The 20,951-nt window shown below is 38.6% G+C and overlaps 1 protein-coding gene across 4 annotated transcripts in view; it reads left to right on the forward strand.

Annotated features, from left to right (window-relative positions):
* Nucleotides 1-20,951, forward strand: part of DENND1A (DENN domain containing 1A) — a 542,621-nt gene that overhangs the window by 127,110 nt on the left and 394,560 nt on the right. For all 4 annotated transcript variants that reach the window (XM_061199955.1, XM_061199952.1, XM_061199953.1 and 1 more), the window contains exon 3: nt 18,410-18,453. In XM_061199955.1, the coding sequence (XP_061055938.1) occupies nt 18,410-18,453 (44 nt within the window). The remainder of the gene's footprint in view (nt 1-18,409; nt 18,454-20,951) is intronic.

Consider the following 20,951-nt stretch of genomic DNA (forward strand, 5'->3'; position numbering starts at 1 on the left):
GATTGATTATTTCACAGTGTTTACATATATCAAAACATCAAGTTGTACCTTAAATATATACAATTTTTATTTGTCAATTATACCTCAGTAAAGCTGGGGAAAACACCAGTTGTGGCACCCTAGAAGGTTCCCTTGTGTGTCCTCCTAGTCAGTATCCTCCCTTCTCCTCCTGCCCCCAGAGGCAACTACTGTTTTGATTGTTATCACTCTATATTAGTCTTGGTTTTGAATTTCATATAAATGGGATCATCTCCTGTCTTTTGATCAAAATTCATCCATGTTGTTGCATGTAGTGCATTCTTTCTGATTGCTATATAGTATTCCACTGTAGGAATATACCACAATTTATCCATCCTTCTGTTGATTGACACTTTTGTTTTACCATTAGCAATAAAGCTACCATGAATATTCTTGTATATGTCTTTTGGTAAACATGTACACTTATTTCTCTTGGCTATATGCCAGTGATCTCCCTGAATGCCATGGATGCTTTTCTAGAAGTAAAATTGGTGGTTTAAAAGGCATAGACAGGGCTTCGCTGGTGGCACAGTGGTTAAGAATCCGCCTGCCAATGCAGGGGACACGGGTTCGAGCCCTGGTCTGGGAAGATCCCACATGCTGTGGAGCAACTAAGCCCGTGCACCACAACTACTGAGCCTGCGCTCTAGAGCCCACGAGCCACAACTACTGAGCCCGCGTGCCACAACTACTGAAGCCCGTGCGCCTAGAGCCCGTGCTCGGCAACAAGAGAAGCCACCTCCATGAGAAGCCCGCACACCACAACGTAGAGTAGCCCCCACTCGCCGCAACTAGAGAAAGCCCACGCGCAGCAACGAAGACCCAACACAGCCAAAAATAAATAAATAAAATAAATAAATTAAAAAAATAAATAAATAAAAGGCATAGACATTTAAAATTGATTCTATTTGTGCTGGTGAAAATTATACTAAATTACTTTCCATCCAACCACACTCTTAATTACCAAGTATATGAGAGTGATTATTTCCCCAGATTTTCAATTTCCAGATGTTTCCCATACTTTGAACCTTTGCTAATCTGCTGAGGGGGCGGGGGAAAAGACAGCAGGTAAGAGATTGTAAAACTTCAGCATCTCTTTGCCACCCTCTTCTGGCATCTTTCAGGGTGGTACGGTATGGGGTTTGGTGTCCCATCTCTTTGGGAAATGCTTTCAATTTTGGAAGCTGTGAGGGGAAGGAGAGGCCCAGTTGATTGTTTAACAGGGTCTGGTCAAGGCTTAAGGCAAGAAGGGTGAAAGAATTCAAGTTCAAATTGAAATGTTGGTTACCTAGGTAACTCCAGATTATGTTGATGTGAAAGGAGAGCGAATGCAGTTCTCTAGTAGAGGCTACTACTTTCTTATAATTCACCTACTCACTCTTCCTTTCCAAACTTTAATTTCTGTTGCCATTTTAGGAGAGTATTTGTTGTGTTTTATCAAGGAGAGACTACAAGATCATGTCTCTTGATGCCCTCTTAATGCCTAACACACCACTAGTAGTGAGTGCATAAAAACAATCTTGCAGTGAATGACCCACTAGTGCACTGGACCCCTTTTTTTCACTTGGGAAGGGAAATGTTGTCAGGAAAGTTTGACAACCTCACATTGCTGGTTCTCAAGATTGGACCTTCTTGGATAGGGCCAATGATGGGCAACTGAGGGCAAGGACAGGCTAGGAGCCCAGCATGAATTAGTAAGGGCTCCTGTTAGGTGTAACCAGGATAACAGGACAAATGTAAAAGATAAGACATCTCACTTGGAAAGGAATGGGAGCCGCAAATACTGCAGGGTTGACTGGGAAAGGTCAGGATTTCCAGTACAGCTTGGAAATAAAGCTTTGGTAAAAACTCCAGTGCTACATAAACAGAAAGTCACAGTCAGAGGAACTGTATAGTTGGTTACCTCAGAAGTTGTTTATAGTTTTTATATGCTTTCTACATGTGAGTGGCCTTGGGAGGAAAAAGAGTGTTAGGCATCTACTAGATGCCAGTCATTGTTCAAAGTGCTTCACGTCCATTATTTTACTTAATCCCGAAAATTCTACGAGGCAGACTTAATCCTGTAAGTGCCAGGGGACCCCAGAAAGGAGTGTAGCTGAACTTGGTTTTGTATGTTGAGCTACTGTGGCAGCAGTACATGGGTTGTCTTCCATAGAGTGAGATACTGCCTGGACGTAGAACAGGGCTGTGGTGGTACAGTGGGGTGCAGGGCTGGTTTGTCCCTACTAGGATGTGTAGGGAGAATGTGTGGTCAGTGTCTTGGGAAAGGATTCTCCAATCTGTGTTTGCTGCATCCTGTGAATTCAGTAACCCACAGACTGCAGCTGGGAAGAACCAACCCAGACAAAGCCTCATTCCTATTTTCAGGGATGAGTTGTTTGTTTATTCAAAGGTATCTGTGTGAGGGACTGTGTGAACAAGTCTTTGAGAGGCAATAAGATGACAGCTTTTGCTGTTATACCTTTGTCTCAGTGCACCCTGAGCACAGGCTAGTTCTCTGAGAATCCTAGTGTATTCGGGCTTGGAGAAGAGCTGGAAAAAGTTACTGAAACTTTGACAATGGTTAGCTTTAGGCACCGTGGGGTTTGGATTGTTTTTCTTCCCTCCCCTTCCCCTTGTGTACCAGTCTCTGCTGCCCACTTAACTGCCCTTCTACCCCCGACCTCCAACAACCCACACATCCTGTATGCCCTGCTTATCAAGCCCTGGTTCCTCACCTGGCTCCACTGAGCCATGCCCTTAGCGTGATTGTAGAGCCCAGAAGCTAGGGGAACCTTGATGAATTCAACCCAGGAAGAAATGCCTTGTAACATGAAAGCACACAGGTGATGGTGTTTATAAGACGACTGTGGAAATGCAAATTGCGGAGGAGAGGTATCATAGAATTACTCCAAACCAAGAATCCTGTTATCTCCTACAAGGTTTTATTGGTTCTTGAAATGGAGGCTGGGCCTTTACAGAACGCAAGTTTCATAGTAATGGCAAGAGAGAGGAAACCCCTCCACTTTATGAAGTGAAACCATGGAAGCAAAGTTGTGGAGCCAGTCAGAGAAGATGAGTGGAGTCTTCAAAATTCTCATTGTTATGTCAAGTGTGTAGGTCTGGTTTAGGATAATTATTGAGTTAATTGCTTCTTAACGGGGAATATGTATTTTAGTGTTCAGACTTCCTAAATCCTTAATTTAAAAATCATAAGTAGAATGATATTTAAGTAGCCGTGCTGCTTAAATTTAGAATTTTGCTTCATTGAAAGGACTTTAGAATTGTTTTCTGTCCCTTGTGAGAGTCTTATTTACTCTGTAGGGTGGTTGGCCACAGGGAAAACCAGAAAGAAGTGCTTTCCTCAGGGCCACTCTGCTTTAAAGGTTATTTAAAGACATGGATGTCTTACCAAAGCAATGAGTTGTCTAAGGATTTTAGATCATAGAATCATAGAATTTGAGAGTCAAGAAACATCGTTTAGTAAAAAATTTCAGTTTGTATTTGAGAGAATTCAGGCTCAGAGACTTATTAATGATCACATAGTGGCAGAATCTAGGCCTGCTGATTCCCAGGCCAGCACTTTAATATTCATGCCAAATCTTTCTCATGTTATAATGGCTATTGCAATTGTCTAAAAGCTTACTAAAAAAATGACTGTGTGCTGTGAGTCAGATATTGTTCTAGGTATAGAGGATTCAAAGATAGTTAAAAGTGGTTCCGTCAAGAAAGCTAGGGTTAGGCAGGGAAGGTCAGTAGTAAATGGAAGATTACAGTCCAGTGTGATAAATACAGGACAGAGGTATGCACGAGATGTGTATCAGTCAAAGTCCAGTTGAAGATAAGAGAAACTACTCTATCAGAAAAAGGATTGAATACAGAGAATTCTGTCTTACAGAATAATTGGAAAGGGTGGAAGAACAGGCTTTAGGCTGAATCTCCAGGAATAACTTGCAGAGGAACACTACAGAAGTAACACACCAAGAGAACTACTACCTCTGCCACGTCAGGAAGCTGGGGCAATCTGAAAGCTGTCATCCCAAATGTCAGCCCCAGGATATTCCTACCTTTGCCCTCTGGGCTCAGGAAGTCTCCATCAGGGTTGTGCCTCCAGAGCCATCATGCCATTCCTGCTAGTTCTGCATCAGAAAAGTAGATTCTTCATGTTACCTCCTGGCTCCCCACTTGCCTGTGCTGTATTCAAGTCTCACCAGGTGGATGTGATGGGCAGAACCTGATTCACACCTGGTATCCTAGTTGCAGGCTCCTGTAAGAAATAGTTTTTAGCCCAACAACCTCTCTAATACTGGAGGGCCCATAGAGGGAGATTATAAGAGGTGTCAAAATAGTAATGTAAAAGTAGTAGTAATAATAGTAACAGTAACATAATGTAATAATAACATATATATAATATATAGAACATATATGATGTAAATAATACATTATGTATATATATATATACACACATGCTTTGGAAATATATTACCAAATTATTTGCCAGAAGGAGTAGTTGAATTTTTGTTCCCTTCCTTCATTCCCTCTTTCATTCATTCAGTATTTATTTGCTAGGCTCTATTCCAGGTTCTGGGGATAGAGTAGTGAACAAAAAAGGCAAAAATCCCTTCCCTTTTAAATCATACACAGCAGTAAGGCAAAACATAATAAGAAAGTATATAGTATGTTGGGTGGTAAAATGTGCTAAGGAGAAAAATAACTCAGGAAAAGAGACTATGGTATGGCGGGGGTAGGGAAAAATTATAATTTTAAATAAGGTGATTGGGGAAGACCACACTGGGAAAGTAACTTGTGAATGAAGACTTATAGGACATGCCTCATTCCTTGATGTTTATCTGACAGGGTGAATGGCAAGGGCAAAGGTCATGAAGTGGAAGCATGGCTTGCTTGTTTGAGGACAACAAATAGACCAGCCTGGCTGGAACAGAATTAGGAGGGGAGAGTATGAGGAAGTGAGGTCAGAGAATTGCTGGTGAAGGGAAGACATAAGAGGACCTGGCTTAAGTTTAACAGAATTACTGTGGCTGCTGTTTCGAGAAGAGTCTATAAGGAATCAGAAGCAGAAGCAGGGAAACCTTTCAGGAGACTGTTGTGGTAATCCAAGAGGGAAATGATGGTGACTTAAACCAGAGTGGTAGTGGAGGAGGTAGAGAGAAATGGTCAGAATTTGAATATATTTTGAAGGTTTAGTTGACAGGATTGGCTGACAGATTGGATCTGAATGTGAGGGAAAGATCAGGAGTTCAGTTATGGACATGTTAAATTTGAGATGTCTGTTAGACATCTGAGTGAAGGTGTTGAGTAGACAGTTAAATGAGTCTGGAGTTGGGAGAGGTCTGAGCTGGAGAAATATAAAGTTGACAGTGCCTATTTGTATTTGAAGTGATGAAACTGAAAGAGACCAGCAAAGGAGGACATCAAGAAGAAAAAGTGAAGAAGTCCAAGGACTAAACTGTGGGGCTCTTCAATAGGAAGAGGTCAACGAGAAGCCCAAGGAGCAGCAGTGAGATAGGGAAGTGGGATGCTCTGGAAGCCACATGAAGAAAGTGGTTCAATCCGCCTGCCAATGCAGGGGACACGGGTTCGAGCCCTGGTCCGGGAAGATCCCACATGCCGCGGAACAACTAAGCCCATGCACCACAACTACTGAGCCTGTGCTCTAGAGCCTGCGAGCCACAACTACTGAGCCCGCATGCCACAACTACTGAAACCTGCGCACCTAGAGCCCATGCTCCGCGACAAGAGAAGCCACCACAATGAGAAGCCTGCGCACCACAACGAAGAGTAGCCCTTGCTCGCCACAACTAGAGAAAGCCCACGCACAGCAACGAAGACCCAACGCAGCCAAAAATAAATAAATAAATAAATAAATGAAAATGGTTCAAGGAGGGAGAAGCAATCAAGGGTGTCAATGGTGCTAAAGGTCAAGTAAGATGAGGACTGAGGATTAATAGTTGATGTCAACAGTAAGAAGGTCATTGGTATATGAGTCGTTTCAGAGAAGTGGGGAGTTGAAAGCTTGGTTGGCATGAGTTCCAGAGAGTAGGAGGACAGGAATTGGTGACAGTGAGTATAGATACTGTTTTGAGGAATATAGTTTTAAAGAGAATGAGAGAAATGGGGTGGTAGCCATGGTGGGGAGGTGGGCTTGACCTTTTAAAAAATATTTGTAGAAGTAACAGTTTGTGTGCATGCTGATGGGAAAGATCTAGCAGAGAGGTAAAATTAATAGAACAAGAGAATTGGTAGAGCAATGACTGAGTTGCTGAGAGGAGATGGGATCCTAGTTCACAAGTGGAGGAGGGGCCTTTGCAAGGGGCATGAACGGTTCTTCATGGTAATGGGATGAAGGCAGAGTCTGTGGGGTCAGAGATAATAAGTGGTAGAGTGGCGGAGGAAGCTTGTGAGAGCTCTCTTCTGATTGCTCGGTTTTCTCAGTGAAGGGGCAAATAAGATAAATGGTGGCAGTTGAGGCTGGGGAAAGTTGGAGGTTTGATGGGAGAGGAGAAAGTATGAAATAGTCACTAAGGAGAGTGAGAGAGTAATGACTTAAGGAAAATGTGGTATAATTACTAAGTTGCATTAAAGCTCACTTACAGTGAGTAATCCAGATTTAAAGTTAGATTAGTCAGCACAGTTGTGTGGTTTTCTTCAGCCACAGTCAGGCACAGGGGTGCAGGTAGATAGCTGGATTTAACAAGGATCGTGGTTTTGCCAAGGGAGGATGACAAAGTAAGAGAGGCATGAAGGAGTCAAGGATGTATGTAAAGGAACAGTTACAAAATAGAATTTAAGCTAGGTAAGGAGGATAGTGTAGACCCGAGGTGGATGAAGGACAGAGAAAAGATTGATAGAGTGAATGTCTCTGTGGGATTGAAGAATGAAGTTGGGATGCTATAGGGAATGAACTAGAAGGAAAGGACGTAGGTCATGGTTGGAGACTGAGGTACTTGAAATTGTGATTATTGAGGGGGTTTCAGTTATTGGTAACTGTAGAGTTTGGGTGTGACCATGGTAGTGAGTAGCTGAGATTGGGTAGAGGGCAAGTTCCTTGGTGGGGAGGAGGCCAAGGAATCAAGAATTCCAGGATTTAGAAAGATCATCTATGTGAATATGTAGTAAAATCGGTAGGATGGTGGTGGGAGTAGTGGTAGAGTGAGGGGCAATGCACCAGGATCCATAAGATTCAAGGAATGAGGAGTGACCCTGGGATCAGTAGATGACAGCAGAGTGGGGAGGGGGGTGTAGTCTGGTGACTTGAGGCTGAAATCTGGGGTTTTGGAAAATGAGGGAGAAAGTTCTGGAAGTGTCAGCAAGGAGCAGAGGCCACCTACCCCACCTCCAGGCCAGCCTGAGGAGGGGTGGAGAGGAAACGTTTCACCACTTGAGAGGGCTGCAGAGGAAGCCAGCTTTTGGCCACAGTAAGAATGTGATAATGTGAAGGGAACTTAGAAGAGGTTGAGAATTTTGCTGCCAGCTGAGCATGACTGCTAGAAAGCAAGTAAAGGAGCTTCTTGAGTTGGGGAGCAGTGTAAGTGAATGTGCCAGCTTTGCTGTTCCTTTACCAGCTACATGTAAAATTCATTGCACTTTTGACAGAGGACATGGTTCCTTGTTTTTTTAATTTTTTTAAGTACTAGGGTGATTGAATGTTAATTCATTTAAGAATATATATTTGGCCACATTTATAAATTCTGATGCCTAATAGCATGTTTTGGAAGCATCTGATTTAGATGTGAAAAGAGGAGAAAGATGAGCAAAGCGTGTCAATTTTTGTGGGAAAGTGAATTGATCAGGCAGTCTAGATTTGGGGATTTATTTTTAAGAAATAGAGATGAAATGGGGTGGGTTGGTTTTAATGGCCAGGCTAAGGATTCTAGCTTTTTAATAACATAAAGGTCTTAAAACATATCAGAAGTGATATAGGTCCTCAAAAGAATTAAATGTAGGGCTTCCCTGGTGGCGCAGTGGCTGAGAATCTGCCTGCCAATGCAGGGGACACGGGTTCGAGCCCTGGTCTGGGAAGATCCCACATGCCGCGGAGCAACTAGGCCCGTGAGCCACAACTACTGAGCCTGCACGTCTGGAGCCTGTGCTCCGCAACAAGAGAGGCTGCGATAGTGAGAGGCCCGCGCACCGCGATGAAGAGTGGCCCCCACTTGCCACAACTAGAGAAAGCCCTCGCACAGAAACGAAGACCCAAGACAGCCAAAAAAATAAATAAAATTAAAAAAAATAGTAAAAAAAAAAAAAAAAGAATTAAATGTAGAATTGCCATCTGATCCAGCACTTCCACATCTGGATAAATATCCAAAAGAAGTGAACGCAGGAATTCGAACAAATATCTGTATACCCATGTTCATAGCAACATTATTCACGATAGCAAGAAGATAGAAGAAACTCGTGTCCATAGATAGATGAATGGATAAACAAGATGTGACATGTACATACAATGGAATATTATTCAGCCTTAAAAAGAAAGGAGGGCTTCCCTGGTGGCGCAGTGGTTGAAAATCCGCCTGCCGGTGCAGGGGACGCGGGTTCGAGCCCTGGTCTGGGAAGATCCCACATGCCGCGGAGCGGCTGGGCCCGTGAGCCACAACTACTGAGCTTGCGCGTCTGGAGCCTGTGCTCCGCAACGGGAGAGGCCGCGATGGTGAGAGGCCCGCGCACCACGATGAGGAGTGGCCCCCGCTTGCCACAGCTGGAGAAAGCCCTCGCACAGAAACGAAGACCCAACACAGCCAAAATAAATAAATAAATAAATAATAATTTAAAAAAAAAAAAAAAAAGAAAGGAAATTCTGACACATTCTACAACATGGATGAGCCTTGAAGACATTCTGCCAAGTGAAATAAGCCAGTCACAAAAGGACAAATATTGTATGACTCCACTAACATGATGTACTTCAAGTAGTTAAATTCATGGAGGCAGAAAGAAGCATGGTGGTTACCAGGGGCTGGGGGGAGGGAGGGAACATTGGGGAGTTTTTTAATGGGCTCAGAGTTTCAGCTGGGGAAGATGAAAAAGTTTTGGAAATGGATGGTGGTGATGGTTGTACAATAATGTGAATATGCTTAATGCCACTGAAGTGTACTCTATTTATTTGTTTGTTTATTTTTGGCTGCGTTGGGTCTTCTTTGCTGCGCACGGTCTTTCTCTAGTTGCAGCGAGCGGTGGCTTCTCTTGTTGCGGAGCATGGGCTCTAGAGCGCGGCCGCATGGGCTTAGTTGCTCCGCGGCATGTGGGATCTTCCCGGACCAGGGATTGAACCCATTTCCCCTGCATTGGCAGGTGGATTCTTAACCACTGTGCCACCAGGGAAGTCCCTGAAATATACCCTTAATGGTTAAAATGGCAAATTTTATGTTATGTATATTTTACCATGCACACACACAAAAGTGATAAAGGATGTAGGTACTGCTTCTCTAATGATACAGATAACAACTAGGCAACAATGACTTGTTTCTCCGGGGAAGAGAGGTGGAATTTTGGTATAAGAGTCTTCTGGTTGACGGGCATAGTATGTTTCCCTTGCTGGCGTGTCAGCTTTATCTATACTGTATGTACTAGTTTGGCCTTAGTTCTCAGTGTGGTTTAGAGGTACTTGGAAACGCATTTTCTTACATAGGAAAACATTTTTTTGTGTTCTTATTCATTCTGTTTAACCAATGACTTTTTTCATAGATGATACAAGGATAACCTCTAGCTTTCAAAATTACTCTAAGTTTTTTAATATGAATTTATCTTTGAAATACTGTATTTACTAGTTGAATTGAGTGCTAGTTACTTTGGAGTCATTTTATTTATATCCTGAACTTGACAAATAAATTTAAATAGAGAAATTGGAAAGCTCTCATTCATAATCTGTTAGGCCTGTTTCATGACAACATGTTTTAGTTATTTGTCCAGATGTATTCTTATTGTTGAGTCACAATAATGACTAGAAGACAGATCAACAGGAGGACATAAATAAATAAAGCCGAAAAGGAAAACCAGTGTTGGATTCTTAGGAGTCTGATAATTCTAGGCTGAATCCCAGCTCTGTTACTTAACTCTGAATTTGTTCTTAGTGAGCCTCACTTTTCTTATTTATAAAAAAAGGATACATCTACTTACCTGGTGGAGTTGTTGTTAGGATTAAATAAGATGATAAACTACCTTTGGCAACGACTGGTATACCTAGGCATTCAGTAAGTGGTAGCTGATAGCATTATAATTATTACTACAAAAATCTTTAATGAAACTCTGTTTCTGAAATCCAGAATGCAAGCTTAGAAAGCAAAGGAATTAGCAGAAAGGTCCTTCAATTTATACAAAGATTCACCTCAGGGTTTCGGTAAGTCTGGGAGAGTCCCTAGTGCGTTTGATGTTTACACATCATTAGCAAACAGATGCCAGGAGGCAAATAAACTGTATCTAAAGTATTTTTGAACCACTGATGATGGAGAGAAAATCAGTTTCTGATAAAGTTATAACATTTCTAAGTAAGTAATAGCAGGCCATGGGAAATTTTTAATTGGGCTTATAAAAGTTTATTTCAGGAACACATGTATTTCCAATTTGAGGCACACCTATACATCTGTAGCCATCTAATTTATAGTGCTTGCTTATTTCTCCACTGGGGTTAATAATATTTAACAACTAATATTTATTGTGCGCCTACTATATAAGCCAATGTATCTTTAGGAAGCCTGTAGCATTCAAAGGCTTCTTTTCAATTGGATGTTTTGAAATTGGCCTTTCATCCATTTGGAGAGACAGGGTATTTAATGAATTTATTTTATTCTATTTTATTTATTCTATTATGCCAGCGTATCTGTTGGGTATGTATAATCGGCAAGACATTTTGTAGGAGACAAAGCTAAGTAAAACATGGGCCCTGGACTCACAAAATACTTATTCACTGTCCCCTAGGCTGTTCAGAAGGGGCGTGTGGTGGTATGACATGAACCCTGGTGTAGTCCTGGACTCTACACCTGGCTCTGCCACTTCTTCCCTGAAGCTTTTTCTGTCTTGGCCAGGACTAGGCTCAGTGCCCCTCTGCTAATCCCTACCAGGCCCTGTGATGATTGCTTGTTTAATTCTTTGTATTCTCTTTTAGAGTTAGATTGTAAACTCCCGGAGAGTAAAGACTATGGCTTATTCATCAACTGGGCCAGTCACATCAGAGTATTCGTGCTGTGTATAAATACTAACTTTCTAACTTTGGACTAGTGATAACCTATTGCTTTCTTTAACTATGATAAAATTGATTGTGATAGTCCCAATATCATAGGTTTGTCATGAAGATAAAATCAGATATTTTATGTAAAATGCCTATTATAGTGCCTGGCACATAGTGGGTACTCAGTCAAGAGTTGTATTTGGGTAGGTAATTATCTCTTTTCACCAAATTTGACAAATGTGATATATCTATTAATGAAGACCATATGCAGTGATATCACTTTTGTAGTACATAAAGGGCACAGCTGTCATTCAGGTTAAGTCTGAAGTAATTATTCATATTGGAATAAAAATTTTATACTTACGGTACTTATTCAAAAAGGTGGAGTAAAACTAATCTTAACTCATAGAGAAATTAAATGGAAGCCTGAGATTATAACCATTAAAAACCTTCATCAGTATTTATCAGTTTGATAGATTTTTACAGATTAGTGTTCCAAACTTTGAACCAATGTAAGAAACCCTAAATACTTAAATAATAATGAAAGTTGAAAACTAATATATTCAGTAGGGAAAAAGGTAAGTGTAAGTGAGCATGTTCTTTTGATTTTTTTTCCCTTCCAGCACACCCTCTCTTTTCCATTTAAAATCTCCCTTTGGAATTTGACTTAGGTTTGATTTTTGGGTTTATGCAGCAAAGGTTTGGTTAACGATCAGATGTATATTCCTGTAGGTGAAATTGGTTATGAGAAATATTTCAAATTATCAGTAAGTAGTGGCATTTACTGGTCAAAAGTTATCAGCATTCTCTAGAAAGAAAGATGAAACTCCCTAGATTTTACTGCGTAATGTCAATGGACTCATTATTTGTAGAACAGCTGATGCATTTAGTACTTGTTGATTCACTTAACTGGTAACTGTACTATATTCATAACTCCAACAACTGAAAACAATAGGTCAGTGTCCGCTGTTTATTCATAAATAGTCACATCAGAGCAGGGTGTATCTGAAAGGCAGGATACGTTAGTTAGAGGAGGAATCTGGCACATGAATGGTTCCATTGCTTGCCATACTGAGGTGGGTTGTGCTTTCCTTTACTGAATAATGCTGTTTGGATTTTCATTATAGGTGTAGATGGTGAACTGTTCCTGTGTTTGTCAGGCTGATTGCTGTGAAGTAGTATTTGAATGTATTTTAAATGCCAATGTTGAGGGAAAAGGCTAGAATAGAAACATGGTTTAAAATTGGTGATGACTCAAAGTTTTTATGTCTTACAGTCTTCATGTTTTATAGCAAAAAGGTTATACCTAGAATAGATTTTTAAAGTAAGAAATTCCATTTGTACATGCAGTACTTCATTTAAAGTACTTTGAAATGATTTTTTAAAAATTAGTGAAGTATACTCCTTCGTAATTTCAGAATAAAACCTGCATTTTGGAATCAGTAATTTTTTTTTGAAATGAGTTATTTTCAATTTAAAAAAATTTTAAAAAAAAGACAACATAAACCATTTTGTTTTATTGTCATGGAAAAGGAAAACGTGTTTTTTGTTTGTTTTGTTTTGTTTTTACTATGTGAAACATCCCTTTCAAAAATATTTTTTTAATAAGTGAATTTTAACTATCATAAATGAAATAATTTACTAGAATAATTGTATTAATGGTTCAAGTATTTTATAATATAAAGTAAGTGAAGCTGACTTTTTATAGCTATAACATTTAATAGGTAGTGTCCTTGAAGCTCTTTATTAGTTTAGTGCAGTCCAGTTTGCAATCATACTGTCAAGAAACTTTAATTCTACATTATACAAAAGATTAACTTTTCTTCTTGAAGATGAAAAGAAAGTTTATTTTTAATTGTGTTTGGAGGAAGATTGAGTTTGTCCTCAAAATGTACAACTTCTCGGACTATTTTCTGAGGGTCTACATTTTTAGTATATAAAAACTGAAAATGTCATTAGGGAAAGAGCAGTGTAATGGACTCTTACCCGTTTGCAGCATATTCCCATCTTTTCATCTGGAAAATTAGATCTGATTGCAGCTGGGATTAACATTTATGGTTTTTGGGGAGAGGAAGGATAGTATCTTAAACTCCATGAAACTGAACAATGAAATTATGTTGTTTATAGCTAATTTTATTTTTAAAAGTTTTTTTAGTTTTTAAAAATTTACTATCATAACATTTATCATCATAACCATTTTATTTTATTTTTTAATACATTTATTTATTTATTTTTGGCTGCGTTGGGTCTTCGTTGCTGTGTGCAGGCTTTCTCTAATTGTGGCGAGCAGGGGCTACTCTTCGTTGCGGTGAGTTGGCTTCTCATTGCGGTGGCTTCTCTTTGTTGTGGCGCACGGGCTCTAGGTGCGCGGTCTTCAGTAGTTGCAGCACGCGGGCTCAGTAGTTGTGGCTTGTGGGCTCTGGAGCGCAGGCTCAGTAGTTGTGGCCCACGGGCTTAGTTGCTCTGCAGCATGTGGGATTTTCCCAAACCAGGGCTCAAACCTGTGTCCCCTGCATTGGCAGGCAGATTCTTAACCACTGTGCCACCAGGGAAGTCCTATAGCTAATTTTAAAGTCTCACTTTTAAGGGGCAGATTTTTATCATTGTAAGCTTTAAATGTGTTCAGTATTTTGTCTCTTATTGACTGAAATATCCTAGAGATAATGACTGGATAAATTTAGTAGGCATTAAATGTAATGTTTTCTGCCTTGATACCTAGCATGCTAAAAGTGAAAGCAGTGTAGATTCCCATGTTAATGGCTATATTTGCAGTTTCTCTTATATTTCTTAAAAGAGCTCCAGTTATATAAGACTGTGACATTTGACAGCTTTCACAGAAAATGAAGTCAGTGTATTTTTCAATAATCAGTTAAAGTGTCATGCCTTGACCCTTCAGATGGAGTCAGTCATTGGTGTGACAGAGAACAACAGGAAAATAATTTCGTAAGGTGTGTGTGTTTGTGTGTGTGTATGCTTATTGGTTACCAATCTACAAATGAGTCCTCATGCATAAGCACAGTACTTTTATGAATTATTTTGCATTTCTGTTGTAAAAGATCTGTCTACCACGTTTTCTAGAAACTTTAAGCCTAAGGCAGGACTCAAGGTTTTTTGGATCCTGTGTAAAATAATTTATAGTGCCTTTCCAGTAAGTCTTGCCCAAACTCTTATTCTATTAATTAAACATCCTGTGGCAATCTGGTATATCTTAAAGATTTAAAAGTATGTTATAGTAAAAGACTAGAAAACATGGACTATTGAGATTGAAGAAAATTAGCTTTTCTTTACAAAAAAAAGTAAGGCGTTTGTTCTGAGATCAGTTTTTTTTTTTGGTTTGTTTTTTGTTTTTGTATTTTTTGTTGTGAAGATACAGGCTTTTAAGCATGGTCATGTTCTGCGCCTGAATGAGACTGTGCTGTTGGGGGTCCTGTACTGTGAAATGTCTGTTTTAAGTATGGAAATGCTTTTGTGACCTCCAGTGGAAGTGGTGCACATGTGTCTGTGTGGGGTCAGCCTCTTGCATGGTTGCGGTGCTGGGAGAAGGTACTGGCTGGTCAGATTGACATAATGTGAAACCTTGTTCTAGAGCCAGCTGTCTCTTTTAGCCTTATATGGTTAAGTCATGTGTGGACTTTTCTATACCATACATCTTGCTAGCAAGATATTTTAAATACTTTTCAACAAAAAGATTGTATTTTCCTGGGAGATGATGAAGTTGATTTTTAATTTTGTAAGAAGCTGTTACTTGAACCTGGAGAAAGTTGCTGAGAAAGAAGGGTAATGCATTACTGTATGTTCTTAATTTTCTGTCAGAGGGACAGTTCTTAGAGAGAAAGCTTGACATATGCTGATAACTCTATTCTTACTGCCAATTGCCTAAACAAATTGTTATGTTACTTTTTTCCATGGTAGTACTCTCATCTGCAGATTTTTGTGTTGAAAGTTAGCTGTTTGGTGACACTGTATTTGGCAGTGAGGGTATGAATGTGAGAAGAAGTTTTGGAGCATTAGCAATTATAGTATTGGATAGTGGGTAAAGAAATAGATATATAAATGTTAGATCGATACACAGTTTTCCAGTGTTTTATTTTCCATATAAAGATATAGAACATTTCATAAAATGTTCCCAGACCATTTAAAACTCAAAGAAATGCAGCTGATGCAATGAAATACATAGAGTACTTGTAAAAACATACAGACACGAAAGTGGATTGCTGCCAGACAGAAAATTTAAAGGCGGTTTGCTGAACTGCAGGGTGCTAGGTTTTGTACATGTGCCATGCTGAAACTGTTAGTAAGGCGGGTGTTGTGTTGCTTGAGAAAAGCAGATTGTATTTGGACCTTTTTAACTCAGATGTTTCCAATGTCGATATTTTGGTGACATTATGGCATTATGATCGACTCAATGTGAAACATGATTTCAACCTCCTGTGCAAAATAGACATTTTAAGAAAATTCATACAAATTATTTTTAGTTTTTGTGTTAATTTTTACAAAATGGCTTTCATAGTTTTGTTAACTATCAGACTGGATCTTTGAGCTAATTGAATGGAACTTTATATAGGTTGGGCTTTGGTTTTAAAAAGCATTGCCTTTTTTTTTTTTCATGTTGCTTTTGAGAGTGTTAAAGACCCATGTAGTTTGCTTTTGTAAATCTCAGGGCCTTAAAGAAAGGGAATCAAAAGCTTTATGCTTGAATCATAGTAAATAATAATCCATGTATTATCTTGCAACATGATTTTGTTAAAATCTGGGAATCTCACTCTAGGGGTAGTCTTAGGGCAGTTGAAGGGATTTAGTTGATGAAGGTGTTTAGTTGATGTTGCCTACCACTGAGGCAGTGTTTAGGATGATATGGTTTGAATGACCCCCATCTTGGGGTTCCATGGTCATCTTTACCTTCAGTGTATTAAAACAAGTTGATTTTTCTTTTCACCTATTTTCCTTCTCTTTTTTCAATTCTATGTTGTATATATGAATAAAATACATTTAAAAAATGACAAGTTAATTATTAATGTAGTTTCTTGTTAACAGTTGGTTTAGCTCGTTAAAGAGATTTAAAGACCTTCCCTTTCCCACTTACAAGCAAGAAACATTTTTTTAAATTGGAGAATATACCACAAATTTTGGTTTCTGATATTCATCCCCTCAGAAAATGGTGATAAAAAATAGTCTTTGGTTTTATTCCCTCTTTATTTCCATTGGTATTTTGTGGTTCCCAAGAAGCAAACTATTGCAGGAAAGAGGACCTGATATTAAAGATTTATATGTGAGTCATTTCTGTGTGAAGTTTTCTGGGTAAAGAGTAATTGTTAACCACATGACAACTGGAAGAAAAAGAAAATAAGCCTTAGATTATTTTGTGGCTTTTCCAGCCTCTGTTTTACTGTGTCCCTCAGGGACTTAGAGCTGCATTTTTGTGGGGGGTGGGGGCAGGTCTCAGTACCAAATTTTAAATCCTAAAATACCAGTTATTTTACTGGACAAAGTCATTTACATATGTGTTAGGAATCACAACCACTGCCCTCTTTTTGGATCCTCTACCCCAACCCCACAGCACACTTTTAGAGGTTTGCTGGGCTCGTTGCTGTCTCTTTGCATCCTGCTGGTCCCCCCCACTTCCCCGCCTAGACCTAGTGCTTTTCATGCCACACCATTAGCGCCCTCTGGCCTCCTGTCACAAGAGGACCAAGTCTTTGTGTGTTTTCAGCCCTTTAAGCCAGAGAGAAGCAACAGCTACTTCCTCTGACTTACCAGGGCAACCCTGCAAGGTACTGCAGGGGGGATTACGCCAGAATTCTACTAGTCCCAGTCTAGACATGTCATTGGTCTCTTCCTAGTATTTGAAGATGAGGGTAAAGAAAGTCAACCAGAAGACACTTCAAGAGCCGAAGTAATCTACAGATAGTTTCAACTTTTCTGCACCACCCATTTTGGGAAGCTCTTCATTTGGTGTGACCTTTTGAATATTCCTACTTTTGTTATTAGTCTTGAGTTTTGAAAAATAATATCCATTGACTTCAATGACTTGAAAACTGGTATTTCTAAGATTTAAATGTAGTTTGTGAATAGGCCCATTATTTTCTCCCTTTTTGATTCTTTAATTGCAGAACAGTTAACCGCATTTTTATCTTGTGGCATGGAGGGCTTTAACTTTTACATGGATTCACTTTCATGGAGAAGTAAACTGGTATTTTAAAAGATAGATATGAAAACTGAGTAGTATATATTGTGATCACTGTGGTTGGGGACCTTCAAATATTGTGCTTTTCCACAAGCCTTTTGCATTGATACATGATTTCTCAAATAGATATTATTCTGATCACTCTTCTTAATGTGTCTCTGAGGAACCAGATCTCTCTCTTATTAGAAAAGATTGAATGTTTTCCTAATCAATAGCAAATGGAGTGCTAATAGCTTTTAATTAGTACACTTCTGTATTGACTTACATACGATGGCATTGGATTATCTTGCAATTGTGATTGAAGAATCAAGTGACCCCTTTCCTAATTCCATTTTAAACAGATGGTCATGAAAGATATCTTCACCTATGTATTTTTATAGTTTCTGAGCAAGTCTAATTATGTTAGAACATAATATCTCATATCATGATATTTTGTTAACTCTGACAAGCTAAAAGTGTATTGTTTTCTTTTGAAGAAAACTTCATCTATTTTCAAGAGACCATAAGTATTTTGAGAAGCATATATTTTATTTTTAAAAGCAGGGAGTTTTGCATTTGTTCCTTGAAAGAATTCTTATCTGATCCTTCCCTCCACCCTGCCCTCTCCCCCACCCCACCCCACCCCCCGCCCCGCCCAAACACACACAAGATCTGAAACCGGCCTTTAAGGTGGTTTATCAAGCCCACATCTGTAACTATGAAAAGGAGGCCTCTGATAAGAAAAGTCAAGCAGGTTTCAGACTGACTTTCTCTGGAAAAATATATCGAGGGCAATTTGCAGCTGGCAAAATTTTTTGCATTAGGTAATAGTCTAAAGTTAACAGTAGCATCAGGTCTTTAAATTTTTTCTTTTTTATATTTCTGGAGGAGGGTAATGGGAGTGCCTTGCCGAGTCCTTCCTTGTGCTCATCAACATAGCAGCCTCAGCTGCCCCCCTTGGATCCCCTGCCAGGGCTGCTATCATCTTCTGATCAAATATTAATGTGTGATCCTCTGCTTGCTCACTAATCCAAAGCCAATTAATATTATCTGTCAATTATTTACAGATCCTGAGGTGCAGAGGCAATTCCCGGAGGACTACAGTGACCAGGTTCGGAATGCGTAATTAATTTTTTACATGACAAAATTTATTTCAGAGTCGTTCAACATATTATTACTGTTCTTTTTACTGAAAGAGATAAATGAATTTTTAGAACGGAAGAGAAACAGTAATTAGGAACCCAAGACAAAAAGTAAAACGTATTGAAGTAGGATCGAAAATATTGGTGCTAGATTTGGGGTGTTACCTTCAGGGGAAAAATGCACAGAAAGTAAGGAAGAAAACCTATCACAAATTTTACTTTTTATTTTGCTGCAGTCTGCAGTTCATTAGCAAATCCTTTTTGGATTGCCTGTGAACTTTTTTTTTTTATGCTATTTAAGCAGGCAAGAACCGGCATAACAAAAAGGTAAGGATGGAAGTTTATAACATTTCCTGGAATTGGAAATAGATTATGAAACTGTGTTATGGTAGTCCTTGAAGGAGAAGATACACATGCAGGAATGGTCTTTAGGGTGAGGGTGGTTCTAATGATGGTAGTGAAAGTTGTTTGGCCAGTTGGTCTTGCCATCTTGAATTTCCTGCATTCTGCAAGCATGGAATGAATGGAGTGGAAGGAACTATTTTACTCACAAAATACTGCTGAAGTTCCAAAGCTGCTCTACTCTTTATAATTAGATCCAGGTTATACATTCTGGATTCCAGTTTCTATCTTGAGAAATATTAGTAATGTTTTGTACCTTTTTGGGGAACCTTACATTTTTAGTTCAAACATGCAATTTGGTATGCTTTTTAAAGCAGTTTTGAAATAAAAGCATTCTTGATTACACAATAAAACAACTTTATAAAGCCTTTCACATGTGGCATATTGTACATAATAAAAACATTTTTCTGAAGTACATTCATTTAATTTTGTGTATTAAAAAAATGTCCTTGAATGAGGATAAGTACAATGGAATATAAATATCCAGTACAGTAGTAGTAACACCTTTGCAATGTGGCTTGCTGTATAGAGGGCAAGGCATCTGATACATCTTTAGGAATATAAATGGATAATCAGGATAATGAGATGCTTTGTCATGAGATTTTACTGTACAAGAGCCCAGGAAAACTGGTATGGATTGCTTTGCATGTGATCTCAAGACTTTAAAATGAGATTTAACAAAAATAGTAATTTTCTCACTCTACCCCTTGCCTCATCTTCCAACAGGAGAGTTAGATTTTTATCTTACCCTAAGTTGGTATGGGATTGAGCCCTTTGGATTTAATTTACACAATCCAAAGATTATAGGACCTTTTTATTAATGGTTTTTTTCTTTAGACAATGTTTAAAGGGTGGAAGATCTTAAAGTATTACTTAGAATAGACTTGAGGCCATAGCTCTTAAGAAAATCATTCTTTTAAAATGTTGTTGTCTAGGTAAATAACCTTTGGGGTTTCATGATCTGAATTACCCAATGAGAAAAAATTATGTAGGAGAAAACTTAAAATAACATAGTTAACATCTGGGTTTATTCCTTTAAACATAGTTTCTTGCTATATCTGAAAATTTGTGAGCACCATGATCTTTTTTTTTTTTTTTTTTTGGTGTAACTTAAAAAAAATTGCATGGTAATATGTTCATGAGCAAAAAGCAATTTAGGAAATAAAAATAAAGCAAAAATAAAAGAAAGAATGAAAAGAAAGAAAATACAAGTCATCGAAATTTTACTACTCAGAGATAACTACTGTGACAATTTGGTGTTTATTTTTTCATGTTTAGTTCTTTGAGTATATATATATGTGTTTATGTTTGGGTAGAGTATGTATATATACAGGTACTCCACATACAAACACGTGAAATAGGAGATAGAAATAGAAATATAGATTATCATCAATTCTGTCACTGCATATAGAACCCAGTTAACTGATTAAGTATTGTTGTGTTGTGAACTTAGTTCTCTTTACTTTAGTTAATGGATGATCTTACAAGTATTTTATATACTGAAGTTGGAATTCAATTATAGTAGGAATCTAAAAAATAACTTTTCGCTATTTTAAAGTGCTCTTAGGATAGGCATTTGTTTTCTTTGTCTAGATCAGTGACTTAGTTTTGAAATTTGGAGGATGATGCTCATAGGCTGGATGTAGACTTATGAGGGTATGCACATCACTGCCTTATTTAGCATCTCTTCCAACTTGACACACAGAGTTTCCCTTCTTTACCACATATAACTCAAGAATGAAGGATGAATGAAAGCTCTACTTTGTTTGGAGAAGTTACCTCAAAATTCCAAGAAATTTGAGAGTTGATCTATTAGTAAAGGAAATGAGACCTGCATATTTCTTACTTACCTTTCTATAATTTGGATTCTGATCTTATGTGTTTTCTTTTTAGCATTTGTTGGATTATGCCAAATTATCTTTCCCTTTGGTGTGCTATTATAAAGGAATTCTTAGAAATACTTCTATTACATACAAGCTTTAAATGCTGAATGTGTACTTAATCTAGACAACATTTCTAGTATTAAAAGATTTATGATGCAATCCATAAGGAATATTTGAGATAA

This window comes from Eubalaena glacialis, chromosome 9 (genome assembly GCF_028564815.1).
Source record: "Eubalaena glacialis isolate mEubGla1 chromosome 9, mEubGla1.1.hap2.+ XY, whole genome shotgun sequence".
NCBI lineage: Eukaryota > Metazoa > Chordata > Mammalia > Artiodactyla > Balaenidae > Eubalaena > Eubalaena glacialis.